Genomic DNA, 21,500 nt, shown 5'->3' with positions numbered 1-21,500 from the left:
GCACACCTAGCGTAGGCGAATGGCATCGGTCGGAATGGTTGCTGTCATTTTTTTCTCTTGTTTTAGAGACTAGATCGCTGCGTGTTTCCGGACTGCCTTGGTTTTGCTGTTTTTCTGTCGATTCAGCTTGTTTTTTTATTCAGTTATCGCACACACTCTTTCCCCTGAACCTTCGCTGGTTGCTGTGAGAAGAGAGAGACAAAGAGCGAGAGAGAGAGAGAGAACATTTTACGAGCACACTACTGATGCAGCAGCAGCGCTTAAAGAGCCGGCCTTTGTCTACCTCTGTTCGTGTCCCGGATACTTATCATAGCTTTTGAACAGCCTGGGAATCCTTTGTCACACGAGAGCAATTTCAAGTTTGGGAGCAAACAAGTCCGAGCAAGCAAATTATGAGCTTCGAAATCGACGCTCTCAGGCCGGCGCCATGGGGTCAGGGAGCAGCACCGCTGAACGTGATCGCAATCCTGACGGCTCTGATAAACCTGTTGGTGCACGTTCCCTTCACGGACTTGCCTTCTCCCCTGGACTTGGAGCTGGGAGATCTGCGGCACGAGTACGACTACGTTGTCGATGAGGGTCCTAGGCTTTGGAGGAATACTTAGCCGAGATGGCCCACCGGGAAATGGCGCTGAGAAAGCTAGGACACCCTCTGCAGTTTTTGATGGTCATGTTACGCTCACTTGTCAAAGTTCAGTCCCAGTGCAACCGTCCCACACCTTATTCTTGCCCATCCCCAGATCTCCGTAAGTACCGAGAAAGACGTGGAGCAAAAGGACCTTACCATTGAATGTTCAATTTACTGATGGTGCTTCGCTTAAAGGGGCCATGAAGACAAAAGACCTGTTTGGTTCATTCGGAAAATTTTGTTGTTAGAGCGACGCCGTCACCAATTTTAACGTAAAGCTCACTCAAATAAGCTATATAACGATGAAAACAGAAAATGGACAGGAGACTTACCAGCTATGACTTATGACATACTAGCAGTAGTACCCGGCGGTGCCCGGGTGGGCCATTATAAAAAGGACAGCAATTGGCATTTGTTAGTCGCCATATTAGGCTACTTCATTGGGAAGTGGTACACACTCGGGAGCGCCTGCCTGCTGTCAGTACATAGGCTCCTACTGCAGGCGCGTCGTGGTAATGTGAAACGACTGGTACTCGTGTTTTACTCCAACTCTCGCTTAACAAATTACACCAAGATGGCGCGTTTGAGCGAATGGGTCAGTGAGTGAAAAAGGTTTTATTCAGCCGGCGAAGTGAGAGTGGTTCCCAATTTCAGAAAGCCATGTGATGAGTGGGCAGCCTTCGCTCTGGAGGAAGTATTGTCTGGACATCCAGATCACTGTTAGTCACAAGGTTAGTTAGCTCAAGGTTTGGAAAAGTGGATGGAAGAAGGAGGAGCTTGGTCTGCTTGCACTCTTAATATGATATGAGGAAGAGTGCCAGGTTGTAAACACAACTTGAATTCGGCATGAGATTGCGCTGGGAACACATGATGGAGGCCGGCTGAGTGAGGGGTATTCTTCCTCGTAGGAAGAGCTATCCCAGAAATATGAACGATGCTCATCGGTAAAGTTTTATTATAAGTAACAAGGGCTCCCTACGAGAGGCGCGAGGTTGTACGAAGTCCCAGCAGATGCCGACCGACGGCTAACTTTTGCGCTTTTTAGTGGTACATCTTCCCTTTTACATTTATGACATATGACACCTGCTCCTACGGGAGACGCGTAGTTGGCGAAGGTGTCAACAGATGGCGACCGCTAAGCGAACGCGGGAAAACTCAACTGAATTTTACGTCCAAAAGGATGCAGATTAAAAAATCTCGCTGGCCTTCTTATCCGCATGTTAGGAAAAAATCCTGAAAGGGTGTTTTGGGCAACTAAAAGTGCAGCATTTTCACGAAAAAACGAATGGGAGATATCAACTGGCTGTGTGGTTATTTACGAAAGTGTAAAACCACAGTGTGTTCCCGAAATCCCGCTTGCCTCTATTAGGAGGGTGTCATTGAAAAATGTTGTATAACACTGTTGAGATACGTGAGTAAGTTGCCTATCTCAACAAAAACCAGTTCTATATCTCAGATAGCACGCGGTAAAAAAAATTAATATCTGAGAAACTATTTTACCGCTTTTCACTCTCTCCATGGTGCAATTTTTAAAATTTTAAGATATATTGACCTCCAACACCGTAATCAGAATGTGCCCTTGCAATCTGTAGCCGTTTGATAGAACAGTTTTGCTAGGCGTGTACATAACCTGTCAGGCCTTTCTGGCTCATCAGCCGTGTCATAGATCTGAAAAAAACAATTTGACCCTTTTAGCGGCGTCGCAGAGCGAAATCCTTCAAAACAGTTCTGTGCATGTGAATGAGTAACGTATTCTAGCAAAAATCAGTTCGATTACTGAATCGGTGAAAGATTTATTAGAGAATCTTTAGAAACACCATTTTAGTTCCGGAATGTGGAATCAACTCGCTGGTGTAGGTTAGGGCGAAATCCAAAATTACTTTTTAGGTATTTTTAAGGGCTACTTGTAACGTTCCCCTTTATTGGGTCGAGTTCACTAAGTAGACAAACAACAGTCCGGTTCTCGTCATTTCACCTCCTCTTCTTCCTCCCCCTCTGGCTGCTGCCCGGCTCCTCGTCGACCTATTCCTCTCCCTGTTACACAGGTCGCCCCTCTGTTGTCAACCCTCCTGGGCTGATACGGCACTACGTTGCACATAGACACAGCTTCCACGATGTTATTTGGTCCATTGTAGCAGATGTACTTCAAAATTCCTTGTTTGCGAGCAGTCTTCACAACCATGTAGGGCCCTGAGAAATGGGCCTTTGAACCCTGCAGGCCTTTCCGGACAAGGACATAATCCCCAACGTTAATTTCCGGAACCTTGCCCGTGTGAAGACGGTCGTAATGCTTCTTCATTGTGATCCGGTATCTTTCATTTTCTCTCTTGCACCTTTCTTGTTCACGGAGTACTACTGAATCGGTAATCTCTAGGAGGTGATCGGCATGCAGCCACTCAGATTTCCCATGATATGCAAAGTATGGACTGCATACTAAAGCTTCTGTGTGCGAGTGGTTGTGGTGTGCAACAGCGGCTTCTAGAGCACAGTTACAGCCCCCTTTGAAATCTGGATAGAGGGAAATGAACTGCTTGATGTCACGTATAGCTCTCTCAGCTAACCCGTTGGCTTCAGGGTGGTACGGCGCTGAGAAACACGGCTTCACATTGCGCTGGAGAGCCCAATTCTTCAACTGCTCGCTCCGAAAGGCTGGTTCGTTGTCGGCCACAATTGTTTTGGTGTCCTTAAACATATCCCAGTTCAAAAGAGAGATGACGCTACTTGCATCTTCTTTTCCGGCTTTACACGCGACCATCCGCGTGCGCTGATCCATTGCCAGTAGAACGCTTGCGTGCTGCCTCTTCCCTCGCCTTTTTTTCTGAGCTCTGCGAAATTAAGGTGGATCGTGGCGAATGGTTCTTTGGAATGTTCTGCGATGATCATTGCACTACCTCTGGGTTTGAACTTGGCCTTGCTGATTTGACACTGGTGACAGGTCCGTACGTATTCAGAGATGTCTTGCTTCATGGTATTCCAATGACATCTTTGCTTGATTTTATAGTATGTGCGCCAAAATCCGTCATGTCCACCAGAGTGAGGTGAATCATGGTAAAGAGCCAAGAGGTTTGGTATACTACTCTTCGGTACCTGTAAACGACCATCTTTCAGCGCCATCGCCTCTGTGCCATCCCATAAGAGCGCGCTCACATGGTGATCATCACGTGGGGCAGGTATGTAGAGTCGTGGCATGGCATCGGCGTCCAGTAGCTTGTCACCTGGTCTGTGGGCAATGTCAAATGCGAACTGCTGCAGTTCACTTACCCACCTGGCCAGCCGCCCTTTTGGATGGGACAAATTCAGTATATAGGTCAAGGCTTGATTGTCTGTGAATAATCTGAAGCGTCGGCCCTCCAAGTACGTTCAGAAGTAACGTAGCGCCATTACTACCACCAGGGCCTCTTTTTCCGTCATAGAGTAATTAATCTCTGCCTTGGTAAATGTGTAAGAATAATAACCAACGGCCCTGAGCTGTCTTTTCGGTGATTCCTTATCATCCCTTTGGTACAAAATCGCCCCTGCTCCGTAATGCGATGCATCTGTGGTCAGTTCGAACGGTTTGGTGAATACTGGGAGGGTCAACACTGGGTCCGACGATATTATATTTGTAAGCTCGTGATATGCGCTGCCGCATTCCTTGGTCCATTCAAAGGGAACATCCTTCTGCGTCAATGCTGTGACGCATTTCGACTTAGTGGCGCAATCCTTGATGAATGCCCTGAAGTTGCCGGCGAGTCCTAGGAAGACGCGTAGAGAATGCACATCATGGGGCTTGCATAGCTATAAAGTTCGCTTGACGGATTCCACTTTCGTGCTTTTTGTATTGCCATCAAAAACTCTTCCCAGAAAGACGACAGAATTTTTAACAAACTCATTGTTCTTGAAATTAATCTTCAGTTTAGCTTTACTAAGGGCGTCTAGCACCTGTGAGAGATGTGATATGTGCTCATCTCTGCTCCTGGAATAGATTATTATGTCGTCGACGTACACTCCACGAAATTGTCCAATGAGCTCTTGTAGGATGGTGTCCATCATTTTCTGGAACCATGCTCCAGAATTCTTCCATCCGAAGGGGAGTCTGTTGTACTCATATGTACCAAAAGTAGTCACGAATGCAGTGAAGTGCTTCTATTCCTCCTGAAGTGGTACTTGCCAATACCCTTTACACAGATCGACTCGAGAGAACCAAGAGCAACCACCGGTTTCATTGATGATGTCGTCTATTCTTGGCATTGGGTACGGGAACAGGTCAGTCTGGCGATTCACAAGCCTGTAGTCTGTGCACAGTCTATATGTACCATCGTCCTTGAGAACCGTTGTGATAGGTGACGCAAATGTTGATACGGAAGGTCGGATAATACGATACTCCAGCAGACTTTGCAGTTCAGTTTTTAGCCACCTCCTTTTTTTGTAGGACATGCCATATACTTTTTTCGTACAGCCGTTATAACGCGCAGTTGAAACGGCACTTCCATGACTGCTGCGGCTGGCGGATAAGTGCCTACACACAAAAGTTCCGCATATTGTGAACAGACGTTCTCGCTATTCGTGACCAGCCTGATGGACGGCTTTGTCTCCGCGCATATCGTCTCAGTGGGATGGTCAACAAGCACCTCATCCTTCCAAGAAAGGTTGAGCCTCAATCTCTTCATGTCAGGACGGGTTAGGATGAAATTAAACTTCGCGTCGTCTATTGTAATGCTTCTATGAGCACTTTACTTCCTTGGCACTTGACTTCGACGCGCGTCCATGTATCAAGCACCCTAGCAGTGCAATCGTAGCCATGTACCTGGACAACCCTACCAGGAAATATGTCATCTGGCGAGGCACGTCCTGTACTCATGATGCTGATGCTCCTGTGTCCACTAAAACGTTTTCTACTCGCCCGCTGACATACATTGGTGCATACAGCAAAATGGATTCAGATTTAATTAAGTATACAGTCTCGCTTGGGGTCTTTGGGTGGGACCGATCACACTCTTTTATTCGTTTTTTGGCTGATGACCACCACTAGGCGTGCCGAGCGATGGTAGGGCATTCCGAGCAGTGTCGTACTGTCGGGTCTTGCCTATTGGTGGCAGAAGGTCGACACAGACGTCCCTCACCGCATGGAGGAGTCCTTCCGCTGTGGTAGGAGCCCTTGGAAGAACCTGGCGTTGAACGGCTTTCGTCATACCATGGATGATGAGTGGTACAATAAACGACTCGGGGAGATTAGGATCGGCAAGCTGCAGGAGTCTTCGCTTCTCGTAGAAGTAATCCACCAACGTCCCCTCCTTATGTTTGAAGAAAATGGCCTGATCCCAACGCTCAACGGGGTTCAAGTCAAATGCGTGGATGAAGCTGGCTCGCCAGTCGGCCCAGGGCTTGTCAGCGTTCCCTGCCATCCGCCATTCATACCACTTCTTCGCGTTCCCCGAAAGGTATACTCGTAGGTTATTTATCCGAGCAGAGTCTGTTATCCAGTAATTGTTGGAGCACGCGTATTCGTAGAACTGAATCCATGCCGCTGAACTTGAGGTGGTACCATCAAAACAATCAGGCTTAACTTCCTGTCTGTACCGGGACGGATAACGACTCAATTCCATGAAAGACATAAATTGCTGTTGCTGCTGAAGTTGTTGTTCTTGCAAACGCACAAGGTGTTCCATGATACGCGTGAGTCCCTCTGGATGGTCTGACCTTGCGTTCACTGATTCACTTGGCTTAATCATCCAAGCTTTAAAATCAGCGATGCGCATGTTCACCTTGATGTTACTCTTCAACGCTAACTCTTCTTGCGTCAGTTTAGCTTTCGTGGCAAGGAAAGTTATGAAGTCAGGTGTGCTGACCTTTTCTGGGAGGATCACGGTCGCATCATCCCCGTCCTCTTGGTAACCGTTGACCACCAGAAGACCATCTTCACGCTGGGTCAGATTGAACAACACCCACATTGTGCGGAATAGTCGGCTGCGCCAAATGTAACGTTTCCCTTTATTGGGTCGAGTTCACTAAGTAGACAAACAACAGTCGGATTCTCGTCCTTTCACCTCCTCTTCTTCCTCCTCCTCTGGCTGCTGCCCGGCTCCTCGTCGACCTCTTCCTCTTCCTTTTACACTACTTATATCAGCAAAAAGCGCTTGGATATCTGAATGGGGAACCGAGAAAATCACGAATTCGCGAAACCACAATTTTGCCCTTTTCTTCGGTTAGGAGGGCAATTTGTAAAAAAAACCCGCCTTAGTGAACACCTACGCAATGACGCAAATAAACTCGTGAAATTTCAAGTCTCTAGGTCTAACAGTTTTGGCTGGGCGTTGATGAGTCAGTCAGTCAGTCAGTCAGTTAGTCAGTCGGGCACTTCTTTTTATAGGTATAGATGACACCGGCTCCTACTGGAGGCGCGTAGTTGCCGAAGGTGCCAACAGATGGCGAGCGGTATGCGATCGCGGGAAAACTCAAGTGAATTTTACGTCCAAAGGCATGCAGATTGAAAAATCTCGCTGAGCTTCTTGTCCGCACGTTAGGACAAAATCCTGAAATTGATTTTTGGGCAATTAAATGGGCAGCATTTTCCAGAAAAAACGAATGAGAGATATCAACTGGCTGTGTAGTTATTTACAAATGTGTAAAAACACAGTGTTTTCCCGAAATCCTACTTGCCTCTATTGGGAGGGTGTAATTGAAACGTGGTGTAGAACAATGTTGAGATACGTGAGTAAGTTGCCTATCTCAACAAAAACCAGTTCCATATCTCAAATGGCGGGTGGTAAAAAATTAATATCTGAAATCCTATTTTACCGCTTTTCACTCTCCCCATGGTGGCATTTTTCAAATTTTCAGAAATAGTGACCTCCAACACCGTAATCACAATGTGCCCTTAAAATCTGTAGCCGTTTGAAAGAGCAGCTTGGCTAGACGTGTCAAACCTCGTTATATCGAACAGTGCGCGAACCGTGAAATAGTTCGATATAACCGAAATTCGATATATAAAATTTGATCAGAAACGCGTCAAAATGCAGCGCGATTCAATCCCTAAAAAGGCAACGACAAGAATGACTACTCACATGAAGCGTTAAAGTGAACTGTTTATTCCCAGGGGAAAAAAACTGCAGCAGCATTGACTGTTTCTTCGAGTTGACTGCATGTCGTACCACAGCCTGCTCCATGGTTTCCAGAGTCCACGAACGCGAGACCACTACCTTCCATTCCGCCGAAGTAGCGGCGTAAAAGTTCCACAGCGGCCACAGCTTCGCCCGCAGTTGGGAGCGGAGCGGAGTCCTCAGTGGTCGAAGGGCCAGGTTCGCCATTCACCGCCTCTGAAGTCAGCTCGCAGGTGACCTCCGCGGCGATTTCCACGTCGGTTAGTTCACCCGTTGTCCCCGTTTCATCATCGCCGACGAAATCGTTGATGGTCATGCTCTCTGGCACAGCACCCACAAAACGTGAGAAGTCGCTCCACGTCTCTTCGAGCACAGGTTCTTCGAAATCCTCAGACGTTTCATCTTCCTCGGATGATTCCTCGGCACCGACGACGAACCGAGCGTGCCTAAAGCAGCTGATGATTGTCTCCTACTTTACGTCATCCCACGCACCTGTGAGCATTTAAATGGCAGTTAAAAGGTCGATCTTGAGGTCTTGGCCCATTCCCAGCTTGAGGAGCAACTTTTGGAGCAGTCTTCGCTTGTAGATCGCCTTGAACGCCCGAATTATACCCTGGTCCAATGGCTGTAGTTTTGATGTAGTGTTCGGCGGCAAGAACTTGAGCTCTATGTTCTTGAGCGGCACGTCCGTGTGGTGTGCCGAGCAATTGTCGACGAGGAGGCACGCCTTGCGCCTCTGTTCCACAAGCTGCGTGTCCCAATCCTTGAGCCATTTTTCGAAGACGTCGCGCATCATCCACGACTTCCTGTTCCACGCGTACGTGACAGGAATGTCGGAGCGGTTGCGCATGCAGTGCGCCGTCTTCAACTTGCCGATGACAAAGGGCCGCAGTTTTGTGCTGCCTTCCATGTTGGCGCCCAAGAGGACTGTTATGCGGGCTTTGTTGTGTTTGTCGCCATGACACTTTTCCCTTCGGGTGTCGAGCGTTTGTCGTGGGAGCATCTGCCAGAACAAACCTGTCTCGTCTGCATTGAATATTTTCTTTGGGTCGTATTTTGCGAGAACGCCCGGCCATTCTTCGTCTAGCCATTTCTTAATGCTATCGTCGTTGGCGTCCTCGCTTACGCCAGAAACCGTCTTGCCGACGATCTGGTAGCGAGCTTTAAACCGTTGCAGCCATCCACTGCTTGCGGCAAAGCCTTCGGCTTGGTGGATGAATGCGAACTCCTTCGCTTTGTGCTGGGGCATAGGCCCCGACACGGGAATGTTTCTGGCTCTGGCGTCCAGGAACCACCTGTGGAGCGATCTTTCGACGTCTTGGAAGGCTGGTTTCCGAACACGGCGTGCACCGTAGTGCTGGCTTTGTCCCGCTTTCGCCTTGATGTCACCTTTCGTCTTGAGCAGCGTGCTCAACGTACTCCGCGGTATATTGTACGCTGCGGCTACGCTGCACTTCTGCTCTCCTTTTCGACGCGGCGGATGATTTCCAGCTTGGTCGCAAACGTTAGTGACGTTCGTTTCTTCACGTTTGCCGCCATTACCACGCCGCACGCGGCTGACACAGCGCCTTGCAAACACAGTCACGTAACTGCGCGAACAGTGTCCGCTAGTTTAAACCACGCACGACGCTGAAGAGTTCGTTAAGGCGTTGAGGCTTGAGCTTATCGACTGAAACAAGACAAGACGATGACTGAAGCTGATGAACAACGACTGAACCAACTGGTGAACCGGCTGAGCCTGAGTCAGCCAACTGCGTATGCCGCCTAGCCTAAATGGCGCTACCGGCGCCTCAGGGATGCGTTTGAGTCGCAAACGCCTGCTGCGCCACCGCTATTCTCCCCTGCGTTGCGGGAAAGCCTGCCACCTGTCTCCGGAGCGCGCGCTTTCGGCCGGCGCTGAGTTCGATATATCCATTTCTTAACCGACCGAGTTCGATACAGAAAATTAAAAATGCATGTAATTCTTTTAAAAAAACTAACAATAGTTCAATATAAGCAATTATTCGATATACCCGTGTTCGATATAACGAGGTTCGACTGTAAATAACTTGTTAGGCCTTTTTGGCTCGTCAGCCGTGTAATTTGTAAAAAACAATTTGGCCCTTTTAGCGGCGTCCCAGGGTGAAATCCTTAAAAATGGTTCTGTGCAATTGTATGACTAACGTATGCTGCCAAAAGTAGTTGGATAACTGAATCGCCGAAAGGTTAATTTGAGAATCATTAGGAACACCATTTTGTTTCAGGAATGTGGAATCACCTCGCTAGTGTTGGTTAGGGCGAAATCCAAGAACTACTTTTTAGATATTTTCAAGGGCTACATATATCAGCAAAAAACACTTCCATATGTGAATGGGTTACCGAGAAAATCACGAATTCGCGAAACCACAAATTCTCCCTTTTCCGCGGTAGGAGTGCAATTTCTGAAAAACCCGCCTTAGTGAGCACCTACTCAATGACGCAAATAAACTCGTGAAATTTCAAGTCTCTAGGTCTAACAGTTATGGCTGGGCGTTGATGAGTCAGTCAGTCAGTCAGTCAGTCAGTCAGTCAGTCAGTCAGTCAGTCAGTCAGTCAGTCGGGCACTTCTTTTTAAACGTATAGATGACACCTTCTCCTACGGGAGACGCGTAGTTGCCGAAGGTGTCAACAGATGGTGACCGCTAAGCGAACGCGGGAAAACTCAACTGAATTTTACGTCCAAAAGGATGCAGATTAAAACATCTCGCTGGACTTCTTATCCGCATGTTAGGAAAAAATCCTGAAAGGGGGTTTTGGGCAATTAAATGGGCAGCATTTTCAAGAAAAAACGAATGGGAGATATCAACTGGCTGGGTGGTTATTTACGAAAGTGTAAAAGCACAGTGTTCTCCCGAAATCCCGCTTGCCTCTATTAGGAGGGTGTCATTGAAAAATGTTGTATGACAGTGTTGAGATACGTGAGTAAGTTGCCTATCTCAACAAAGACCAGTTCGATATCTCAGATGGCGGGCGGTAAAAAAATTAATATCTGAAAAACTATTTTACCGCTTTTCATTCTCTTCATGGTGGAATTTTTAAAATTTTAAGAAATATTGACCTCCAACACCGTAATCAGAATGTGCCCTTGCAATCTGTAGCCGTCTGAAAGAGCAGTTTGGCTAGGCGTGTACATAACCTGTCAGGCCTTTTTGGCTCATCAGCCGTGTCATCTGTAAAAAAACAATTTGACCCTTTTAGCGGCGTCGCAGAGCGAAATCCTTAAAAACGGTTCTGTGCATTTGTATGAGTAACATATTCTAGCAAAAATCAGTTCGATCACTGAATCGGTGAAAGATTTATTTCAGAATCTTTAGGAACACCGTTTTAGTTCCGAAATGCGGAATCACCTCGCTGGTGTAGGTTAGTGCAAAATCCAAAAACTACTTTTTAGGTATTCCTAGGAGCTAATTATATCAGCAAAAAGCGCTTCGACATCTGAATGGGTGACCGAGAAAATCACGAATTCGCGAAACCACAATTTCGCCCTTTCCTTCGGTTAGGAGGGCAATTTCTGAAAAACCCGCCTTAGTGAGCACCTCCTCAATGACGCAAATTAACTCGTGAAATTTCAAGTCTGTAGACCTAACAGTTTTGGCTGGGCGTTGATGAGTCAGTCAGTCAGTCAGTCAGTCAGTCGGGCACTTCTTTTTATAGGTATAGATTATGGGCTGTGTTACGATTTGGCACGATGCGCTTCGTCGTTACCTTGCACGGGCGTGATACGCCGGCCAAGTTTTGTGCATTGCTGGGAAGTGTCGTGTATGACGGTGAAGCTAGCTTGTCATAACATTTCGACAGGCCGGAGACTAGCTGGCGGCGCCAGTCGGGCCGCGCGCGAGTCACCATTCTGGTTATGAATAGACGCTTCCCGTGATCGCCGAACAATGCGTGCTGGGACACCGTGGAGACGTTTCTCTGCCCATTGAAGTTGTCATGTTTGGTAGCACGTTGGTGCGCTGCTTCCTGTGTCGTCGCTATTGTCTACTCGCAATGCATTATGCAAGTTAAGTTTTGCTCTTGGCTCTGTTTTGTCGAAACGGAGGCAAATCTCTTGCAGGCCGCTCGCCACTACGCTACGTTGACATGACGGAGGTTTCTCCTTGGAGGCATTCGTCAATGAAAGAGCCGCCCGTTACGATTTCCTGAAATCACAAAAAATTTAGCGCAAATTGAACAGTGATTACGCTCAGCTATTTGGGCTTGAATTTATTGCTTTTTGATAGCGATAACAATTCGAGGGTAAGCAAGTGAAGGTACCAAGAAACATTATTTGTGATATCACGAATAAATGTGTAGGGCACAAACATAAAATTTTTGGCAGATGCAAGGCTTTAGGGTCTGAGCACTGATTTTTCAATATTGTTTTGGTTGCTTGTTTCTTTTACGTGGTTTTTATCTTGGCCTTAAGTGTGTGATGGCGGCTTATAAACTTCCCTGTTTTATTTCGCTGGAACGCTTGTATTTCATGATTATTGTATCTTTATTGAATTTGAAAATTTCCACTTTCATATAATATACGTGCACAGTATTATAACAAATGTGTCAATTCTATCAATGATGCATTGTTGCGTATATTAACAATTTACTGTGGCTGTTTTCACAATGTTTGTCTTATTTGCCTTTGTAATGTCGGAAGTTTTAATTTGTATTTTAGAGCGTGTGCGGGTAGCGTAAAATTTTGTTTGATTATTTCATTTTACCTTTTCAGTTGGTATGTTTGTTTTTTAATTCCCTTTCATAATATTGCCACGATGACATGGTATACGGGGGCTCACATTTTTAGCAAGCTGCTGCCGCCGCCAAGCGGCTGCACGGCTTTATGAGCGAGGAGATCGGCCTGGTTGCTCTGTGTTCTTCTTCTTCTTCTCTCTTCTGGCCTGCGGCTGCTGGCTGTTCTGATCGCCGCTCTTCCATCATTAAAACCCCCCTTCCACCTGGACTTGGCTTTGTGACGTGACATTTTGGTGGAGCTGCTGGGTAGCTGTCCATGCACTTTGACCCGGACGATTGCTTCGCTACTGGTTCGGCCTCGGTGGACACAACACCCGTCCACAAGACCAGCCGGCGCCTGCGTGGCCTTCAGCCTGAGTTCGGCCGCCTTGCTACGCCAACCAGGGCCGCGCCGAGCAGGGTCGCGATGGTTTCAACGGCGAGCCAGACAAGTATGCAAGCCCCGCCAGTGGTGCTCCATACCCCGCGCACTCCGAGACCATTCTACGGTGAGAGGTTTGAGGACGCCGAAGATTGGTTGGACAGCTTCGAACGTGTGGCGGCGTTCAACGAGTGGGACGAGGTGCGGAAGCTCAAGCATGTGTATTACGCTCTCGAAGAGAACGCCAGGACGTGGTTCGAAAACAATGAAGCTTCTAGGAAAACGTGGCCAGAATTTCGGCGGAAGCTGCTCGCCACCTACGGTGACAGCGAGCGGAAGGAGAAGGCTGAGCTCGCTCTCCAGGTGAGAGTGCAGAAGCCCAATGAGTCGGTTGCCATGTTCGTTGAGGACATGTGTTGGCTCTTTAAGCGAGCCGATCCTAACATGCCCGAAGAAAGGAAGGTGCGCCATTTAATGCGCGGCGTAAAGGAACAGCTGTTTGCGGGGCTTGTGCGTGATCCCCCGGCCACCGTAGCTGACTTCACCAGGGAAGCGACCACGATGGAGCACGCACTGGAGCAGCGCTTTCGCCAATACGTTCGGCAGACTGAACCGGCAACTTCGAACTGCCATTCGCTGTCCACGAGTAATTGCAGCACAGCAGATCTCCGAGAGATTATCAGAAGCATCGTGCGGGAGGAGCTGCAGAAGCTCCACGTCGCCGCTCACCAGCGAAACGTCGACGCCATTTCCGACGTTGTCCGCGACGAAATTCGCCAGGCGATGCAAACCTCTACTTCATCGCAGAGCACTCCTGCTCCGTATTATGAAGCAGCCCCTCCCGTCATAGCGTACACGGACATGCCACGACCAACCGCCCCCACGGTCCGGCCCATACAACCCCAGCCTAGGCCGCTATTTCAGCGGTATTCCGACGGTGCTCCGCGAACTGAACCAGGCCATTACGCAAGGAAGGCTACCATTTGGCGCACGGCGGACAACAGGCCTCTATGTTATCACTGCGGAGAAGCCGGACATGTTCTTCGCCATTGCCCATATCGCAAGATGGGCCTACGGGGGTTCTCGCCTGATGCTCCACGACCGCGCTACGGTGAACGTCCCCACGACATCCAAGAGTACCTGGCCGCCCACCTGCGCTCTTCTCCGCCCGCACAACGCCGTGAGTCTCGGTCGCCCTCGCCCCGACGCTTCACGTCACCTAGACGTCCATTCTCTTCGGGGACGACCAGCGGCCGGACCCCCAGTCCTAACCGGGGAAACTAAAGACGGCGTCCTCCGGAGGTGGGACCGCCGCCGCTCAGAAAGGTCAACATCCTCCACGTCTCCCACGAACCCGCTCACCCGACTTGACACCAACAATCCATACCGACGACTTCACCGGAGCCTGTTCAGAACCCGACTCGACCTCAGCGGTCCTCACTGACAACTTGACCGCACCAGCTCCGTCGGCGCGCCATCACGACAGTAAAAGAGTTTCGGCCGATATTGCAGTTATGGTCGATAGTCATCACGCGACGGCTTTGGTGGATACCGGCGCCGATTTTTCCGTGATGAGTAGCGAGCTAGCCACCAAACTGAAGAAGGTAACAACACCATGGGACGGTCCACAGATCCGTACGGCTGGTGGTCATCTGGTAACGCCGATCGGTGTATGTGCCGCCAGGATCCAGATACGTGGCGTACATTTCCCTGGCTGCTTCCTAGTGCTGCGGGAATGTTCCAAGCAGCTAATATTGGGATTAGACTTCCTCCATGAGTACGGTGCGATTGTTGACCTTCGAGAGCTACTCGTAACGTTCTCGACACAGGGAGCTGTCCGAAACGAAGGAGAACTACCCAAGGCGGCGTTACGCATTTGCGACGAGTACGTAACAGTACCGCCCCGAGCTAGCCTGTTCGTCATGGTAGAATGTGAAAGCGACGCCACCTGCGGGATCGCTGAAGGCAACGTGTCCCTCTTACTAGACCGGCAAGTTTGCGTAGTTCGAGGAGTTGTGCAGCTCCGCGACCACCGGACCGAAGTTCTGATAACCAACTTCGGTAACGCACACCAACGTCTAGTGAAGAAGACTGCCGTGGCCTATCTGGATGAAGAGTATGACTGTACCGGACAACCTTCGCTCTTTGCGATGGAGGAAAACGATCAGCAGCACACGTCGACAACGGCAGCCCCTCAGGCCGCTTCCAACTTAGGCATTAATGTTGAGGTTAACCCGGACCTATCGGCAGACCAAAAGCGCCGACTCCACAGCGTCATCTCTTCTTTTGCTGACTGTTTTGCTCCTTCGTCGAAGGTACGGCAGACAGCGGTCACTAAGCACCGCATAGTGACAGAGGAAGGGGAAAGACCTGTTCGTCAACATCCGTACAGGGTCTCCCCAAAAGAGCGAGATGCAATACGTCACCAAGTCAAAGAAATGTTGCAAGACGACGTTATACAACCGTCGACGAGTCCATGGGCGTCACCCGTGGTTCTGGTGACAAAAAAAGACGGCACTCTTCGATTTTGCGTGGACTATAGGAGGTTGAACAAAATTACGAAGAAAGACGTTTACCCTCTCCCTCGGATTGACGACTCCTTAGACCGACTACGCCATGCCAGGTACTTCTCCTCCATCGACTTACGCAGCGGGTATTGGCAGATCGAAGTGGATGAGCGCGACCGCGAAAAGACTGCATTTATCACCCCAGATTGGTTATACGAATTCAAGGTGCTCCCATTCGGTCTCTGCTCTGCCCCTGCGACTTTCCAAAGAATGATGGACAGTGTGCTGTCGGACCTGAAATGAAATGGCAGTCCTGCCTAGTTTACCTGGATGATGTTGTCATTTTTTCCCGGACCTTCGACGAACATCTCGATCGCCTGCATGCCGTGTTGAACGCGATCCGTTCAGCGGGACTCTCGCTCAAACCGGAAAAATGTCACTTCGCATTTCAACAGCTCAAGTTCCTTGGCCACGTGGTTAGTCCTGAGGGTGTCAGCCCCGACCCTGACAAGACGGCGGCGGTGAGCGCATTCCCGACGCCCGCTGACAAGCGCGCCGTGCGCCGATTTCTGGGTCTCTGCGCTTACTACCGGCGCTTCGTGGCCAATTTCTCCAAGATAGCTGAGCCACTCACTCGTCTGACAAAGGACGACGTGCCATTTGTTTGGGGCCCTGAGCAGACCAATGCTTTCGATGAGTTGAAGGCGCGCCTGCAAAGTACCCCTATTTTAGGACATTTTGACGAAGACGCCGACACCGAACTTCACACCGACGCGAGTAACGTGGGTCTCGGTGCAGTCCTAGTCCAGTGGCAGGATGGTGCTGAACGCGTCATTGCTTACGCAAGTCGCACGTTATCACGCGCTGAGGCAAACTACTCCACGACCGAAAAGGAGTGCTTGGCCGTGATATGGGCAGTCACAAAATTCCGCCCGTACTTACACGGCAGGGCGTTTCGAGTGGTCAGCGACCACCACTGTCTGTGTTGGCTTGCCAACCTAAAAGATCCGTCAGGACGTCTCGCGAGGTGGAGCCTGCGACTCCAAGAGTTTGACGTGACGGTCGTATATAAGTCCGGAAGACGCCACACCGACGCTGATTGCCTATCACGAGCCCCCCTGGAGCGAGTTACTGCTGACCAGGAAGATGATACACCCTTTCTCGGAGCGTTGGGACCATCAGCCCTCGCGGAAGAACAGAAGAAGGACCCAGAACTTCTGCCGCTCATTGAGTACCTCGAAGGTCACAGCTCGCGTCCTCCACGGCTCTTCCAGCGCTCGCTGTCATCATTTTTGCTGCACAACGGAGTCCTTTTCAAAAAAGGATTTGACCCTACAGGAGCAACCCACCTTCTTGTTGTGCCAGCAGCGCTACGTGACGACATCCTTCACGCCTCCCACGACGACCCTTCGTCGGGGCATCTGGGTTTCACCCGCACACTCGCAAGGCTTCGTCAGAAGTACTACTGGCCAAAGTTGGCTCCGACAGTCAAGCGCCACGTCAAAACATGCCGTGACTGTCAGCGACGAAAGACACCGCCCACTAAACCAGCTGGTTTCCTTCAGCCTGTTGATCCACCGAACAGGCCATTTAGGCAGGTCGGCATGGATTTACTGGGGCCATTCCCTGCGTCATCAGCTGGGAATCGGTGGATTGTAGTCGCTACTGATTATCTTACCCGTTATTGCGAAACCAAGGCATTGCCCAAAGGAACGTCGGCTGAAGTTGCCCGATTTTTCGTCCATAATATTGTGCTCCGTCACGGCGCCCCATCAGTCATCATAACCGATAGAGGCACAGCGTTCACCGCAGCACTTACTCAAGACGTCATGAAACTGTGTCATACCGACCATCGCAAAACCACTGCATATCACCCCCAGACAAACGGGCTGACCGAAAGGCTGAACAAGACCATCCCCGACATGATTTCGATGTACGTTGATGTTGACCACAAAAACGGGGATGACATACTGCCGTACGTGACCTTTGCATATAATACGGCAGTTCAAGAAACGACAAACTTCACTCCTTTCCGATTGGTCCACGGCCGCGAAGTGACAACTATGTTGGATGCGATGCTGCTTCCGGATGAAATCCATGTGGTTACTCCAGACGCCACGGAATACGCTAGCCGCGCCGAAGCTGCCCGACAACTTGCGCAACAACGCATCCGTCACCAACAAACGATTGATGCCCGCCGCTACAACTTACGGCACCGACAAGTAACTTTCCGACCCGGTGACCAAGTCTGGGTGTGGAGCCCTGTGCGACTCCGAGGACGTTCGGAAAAATTCCCCCGCATTTCCCCGAAGGGGAGTATGAGGAAGTGCGAAGCACGGGGTGATGCTATGAGGGGGAGTTTGTTGAAGTTTGGTGGCATTTTGCCCGTTAGTTACATTAACACCCCCTCGTGATCACGTTCGGCTTAACACGCCTCGTTTGTCCCTCTGCGGAAATCTTGGTCAATAAACGTGTATGTTCGAGAGGAGGAGCGCACCGCACCCCAGCGCACCGCAGCTGCGAAGCGCCGACCGGAGTGAAGGGAGAGGAGGCGCAGTCACGTGAGAGAATGCAGAACTAGCGGGTTTGTAGTATCACGTGTACACCACGCAGTTATCAAGCCGCTATAACGCCGCTGAGTCGCCAACGCACGCCGCTGACGACGTAGTTTGAATGCGGTAAAGATATAAGGCGCGTTACTAACACTGATATCAACGTCGCGTGAACGGACGAGCCGCACAAACTTGTTTCGCTCAGTTAGGACTGGCGGGGTTGGTCTCACTCATCTTTTCTTGAGACAAGTCGTCTCAAGGTTTATTTTCTTGAGAGATCAACGTGACCATTTTCTGCGTACAGTGTTGCAAGTGCGACTTCGAGATGCCTTGCCGGACTTTGTCGTGTCGGCGGATCACACAAGAGGAGCAAGTGTGCGAGGATTCCTGCCGGAGGTGGTCTGGGCTTTTAATTTTCTAAAAGTACGGTTCTCGAAGGACTATTTGACGGCTGTAACACGTAAGAAATTGTACAAAGACTTCGTCGATATTACAATGCCGACGCCTATGTACCGATCAATGTACTCTTCAGGGTCCGGCAAAGACGTATTGAAAAGAGTCAAGGCTATGCCAGTACGGTCATCGGTAAAAACGTTCTTTTTTCAGCTCCACACTAACACATTGACTGTGATGCCTTGGCTGGAAGAAAAAGGTTTTTTTGTCCCTTCAGGTATTAACTGTCGCGTGTGTAGAAAACCGGAGACGGTGGAGCACATTTTTTTAGATTGTGAAGATGCTGTATTTCACTGGGACATTCTCCAACGCACTTTAAAAAAGTCCCTACCTGTCACGCCTTACGGCATACGATTCTTGCCGACTGACAACGCTGAAGGGGTGCCATATGACATGTTTATGGCTTTAAGCCTGCATAGTGTGTGGAAGACTCGAATGGCTGTACGGCATGCAGACCCCAATGCACGCCCTGCGAGAGAGTACTTTATTGAGAGCATTGTATTTGTTAGAGATGTATATAAAGCCCAGACCGAACAACCTGAATGGTTATGGGCCCTAGAAGCCTTGGTGAATCTCAAGAGATTTTAACCCGCCAGCACTAACGAGCCGTGGGCTGGCAATTTAGCATTGTAATGTAGTGAATACTGTGTTGTGTGGCTTCTGTTATGGTTTGAGTTGAAACCCGGCAATAGAGAAAAAAAAAGCGTCCGTGGCTTAGTCGGTAGAGCGTCGCGCTGCGGCCGCAAAGTCCGCAGATGGAAACCTGGCGCCGGATGCTGTTCTTTTTTTTATATAGTGTAGTGGCCTGGCTGGCGCGCCGAGAGAGGGTGTTGCGAGCTGGAGAGTAGTAAAGGGGCTTTAGGAGAGTAGGCGAGGGGGGAGAGGAGGCGCTATGCGAGCGCGACGATTCAGGCTCGCTTAAGAAGTGCATTCGCACTTATTCCAGGCCAATCTCCCACGTGGGTATGTGCCATGTCAGCGGCCAGGCAGCGCGCGCCCATCTCCCCCCGTTGCTAAGGAAGACGAAAAGCGCGCGCACCCGCAGCTGTTGCTATGCGGACGGCGGAAGGTTCGGGGTCGCTTATAAAGTGCATTCGCACTTAAAATATATAATTGCTGGAGTTAAGACATTTTATCGTTGTAGTAGCGGAAATGGAGTGGATTCGTCAAAAGACATAATAAAGAACAGTAGAATAACAAAAGTAAAGAAATAAATAACGTTAAAGTGAAATAACCATACCAAAAATATTGTCACGAAGCCAAGGACGACGCAGTTGTCTTGAAAGAGAAACAAGTTTATTGGAGCGAACTTGTGCTCCCCTAACAACTCAAAAGAATACAGAGGCGACGAAGCAGCGGTCAACAAAGTGACTACCACAGGCGAATGTCGTCAAATGAATGCCGCGGCGTGTGCTCTGCAGGCTTTTATCTTTCCGCGCAAGTGTTTCTGGAAACTTCGATTCACATCCAGAACATTGTAGATCACAGAAGATTATTCTGGGCTAGTGACGTTAGGGCGAAACAGTCTGCTTATCTGAATGTGATAGCCCGTGCGTCATAAAAGTAAAGAATGTAAGACGCGCTTCGTTTGGAACGCAGATAACACAGCCGGGCGTGGCCAGGCAGTAAAAACAAACAATAAATAAACTCAGACATGGTTCGCGGCATTACCCCCCTCTAAGAGTACATCGACCCGATGCTAAAATAAAACACAGTCCGAACGAACAACAAAATAAAGTCCGTCATCTTGCATAGTAAGGTTTCAAGCGAACTACGTGGAGGACTTCGGGCCGCGTGCGTCGTCGTGATGTTCCGGAATCACCATCGGGGATCACCTCGTAGGTACGTTGGCCGACACGTCGTAGAATCTGGTCGGGGCCGAAATACTGTCGCAGAAGCTTCTCACTCAGTCCGCGTCGACGGATGGGAGTCCAAACCCACACACGATCCCCAGGGTGGTACTCAGCGTCTCGGCGTCGGAGGTTGTACCGCCCGGCATCCACCAGCTGCTGGTCCGTTGTACGAACTCGAGCCAGCTGGCGGGCCTCCTCCGCACGCTGAAGGTATCCTTGGACGTCGGCGTTGATGTCGTCGTCTTCTACGTGCAGAAGCATGTCGTCGAGCATCGTAGTAGGCCGTCTTCCGTAGACAAGCTCGAACGGAGTCATCTGCGTAGTTTCCTGGATAGCCTTGTTCTACTCAAAGGTGACGTACGTTAGCACTTCGTCCCAAGTCTTATGTTCAACGTCGACCTACATTGACAGCATATCCGCGATTGTCTTGTTCAGGCGGTCCGTTAGTCCGTTCGTTTGGGGGTGGTACGCCGTCGTTCTTCGGTTATCCATGTTGCTGTAGCGTAATATCCCTTGCATCAGCTCCGCAGTAAAGGCCGTTCCGCGGTCCGTGATTAGGACTTCCGGGGCTGCATGTCGCAGCACAACTTGGCTTATGAAGAACTTGGCGACTTCTTGTGGAGTCTCCCTCGGATGCGCGGCGGTCTCTGCGTAGCGCGTCATGTAGTCTGTCGCTTCAACAATCCACTTGTTCTCGGATCGGGATGTAGGAAACGGCCCAGAAGGTCCATTCCAATCTGTTGGAACGGCCTAGATGGGACACCGATCGGTTGCAGAAGTCCGGCGGGTCTCGTCGGTGGCGTTTTCCGTCGCTGGCAGTCACGGCAGCTCCGGACGTAGTGGGTGACGTCGGATGCAAGGCGGGGCCAGTAGTACTTCGCCTTGATTTTCGCAATTGTGCGAGCTGTGCCGAGATGTCCGGAAGACGGGTCGTCGTGGCACGCTTCCAAAATTTCGTCACGAAGATCTTCCTGTTTCACAAGAAGATAATTTGCTCTCGTTCCGGGGCTGAAATTCTTCTTCACGAGGACGGAGTTTTTCAAGGAGCCATGAAGAGAAAATGCAAGTTGGTTTTATTCGAAAGATTTCGTGTTTTATAGTGCCCCCAGCGCTTGTCCGGATACAAACGGTGCTTTATTCACTGAGAAATTAAACAATTTAGGTTAAAATTTTGATTTTCCCGCTCAATCGTGCGTTTTCGTGGTCCCAAGTGACATCACGGGAACCGACCGCTCTGCAGCCTAGAGTACCTTCATTCACGCATCCGCCGTACAGGGTAGAGACACGTAACGCTGGCGCCGCCATGTTCGGTTGCTCG

The 21,500-nt window shown here is 49.8% G+C and overlaps 1 protein-coding gene across 1 annotated transcript in view; it reads left to right on the top strand.

Annotated features, from left to right (window-relative positions):
• Positions 1 to 265: 265 nt before the first annotated feature.
• LOC144167395 (4-pyridoxate dehydrogenase-like) overlaps positions 266 to 21,500 on the top strand; it is a 61,564-nt gene continuing 40,329 nt past the window's right edge. Inside the window, exon 1 of the mRNA XM_077696667.1 lies at positions 266 to 579. Coding sequence (XP_077552793.1) covers positions 393 to 579 — 187 coding nt within the window. The 5' untranslated portion in view covers positions 266 to 392. The remainder of the gene's footprint in view (positions 580 to 21,500) is intronic.

This window comes from Haemaphysalis longicornis, unplaced genomic scaffold, assembly GCF_048455015.1.
Source record: "Haemaphysalis longicornis isolate Haplotype H1 unplaced genomic scaffold, Haemaphysalis longicornis Haplotype H1 scaffold_2, whole genome shotgun sequence".
NCBI classification, from domain to species: Eukaryota; Metazoa; Arthropoda; class Arachnida; order Ixodida; family Ixodidae; genus Haemaphysalis; species Haemaphysalis longicornis.
The sequence above is the reverse complement of the archived record's forward strand: the minus strand, read 5'-3'. Positions and strand labels throughout refer to the sequence as shown.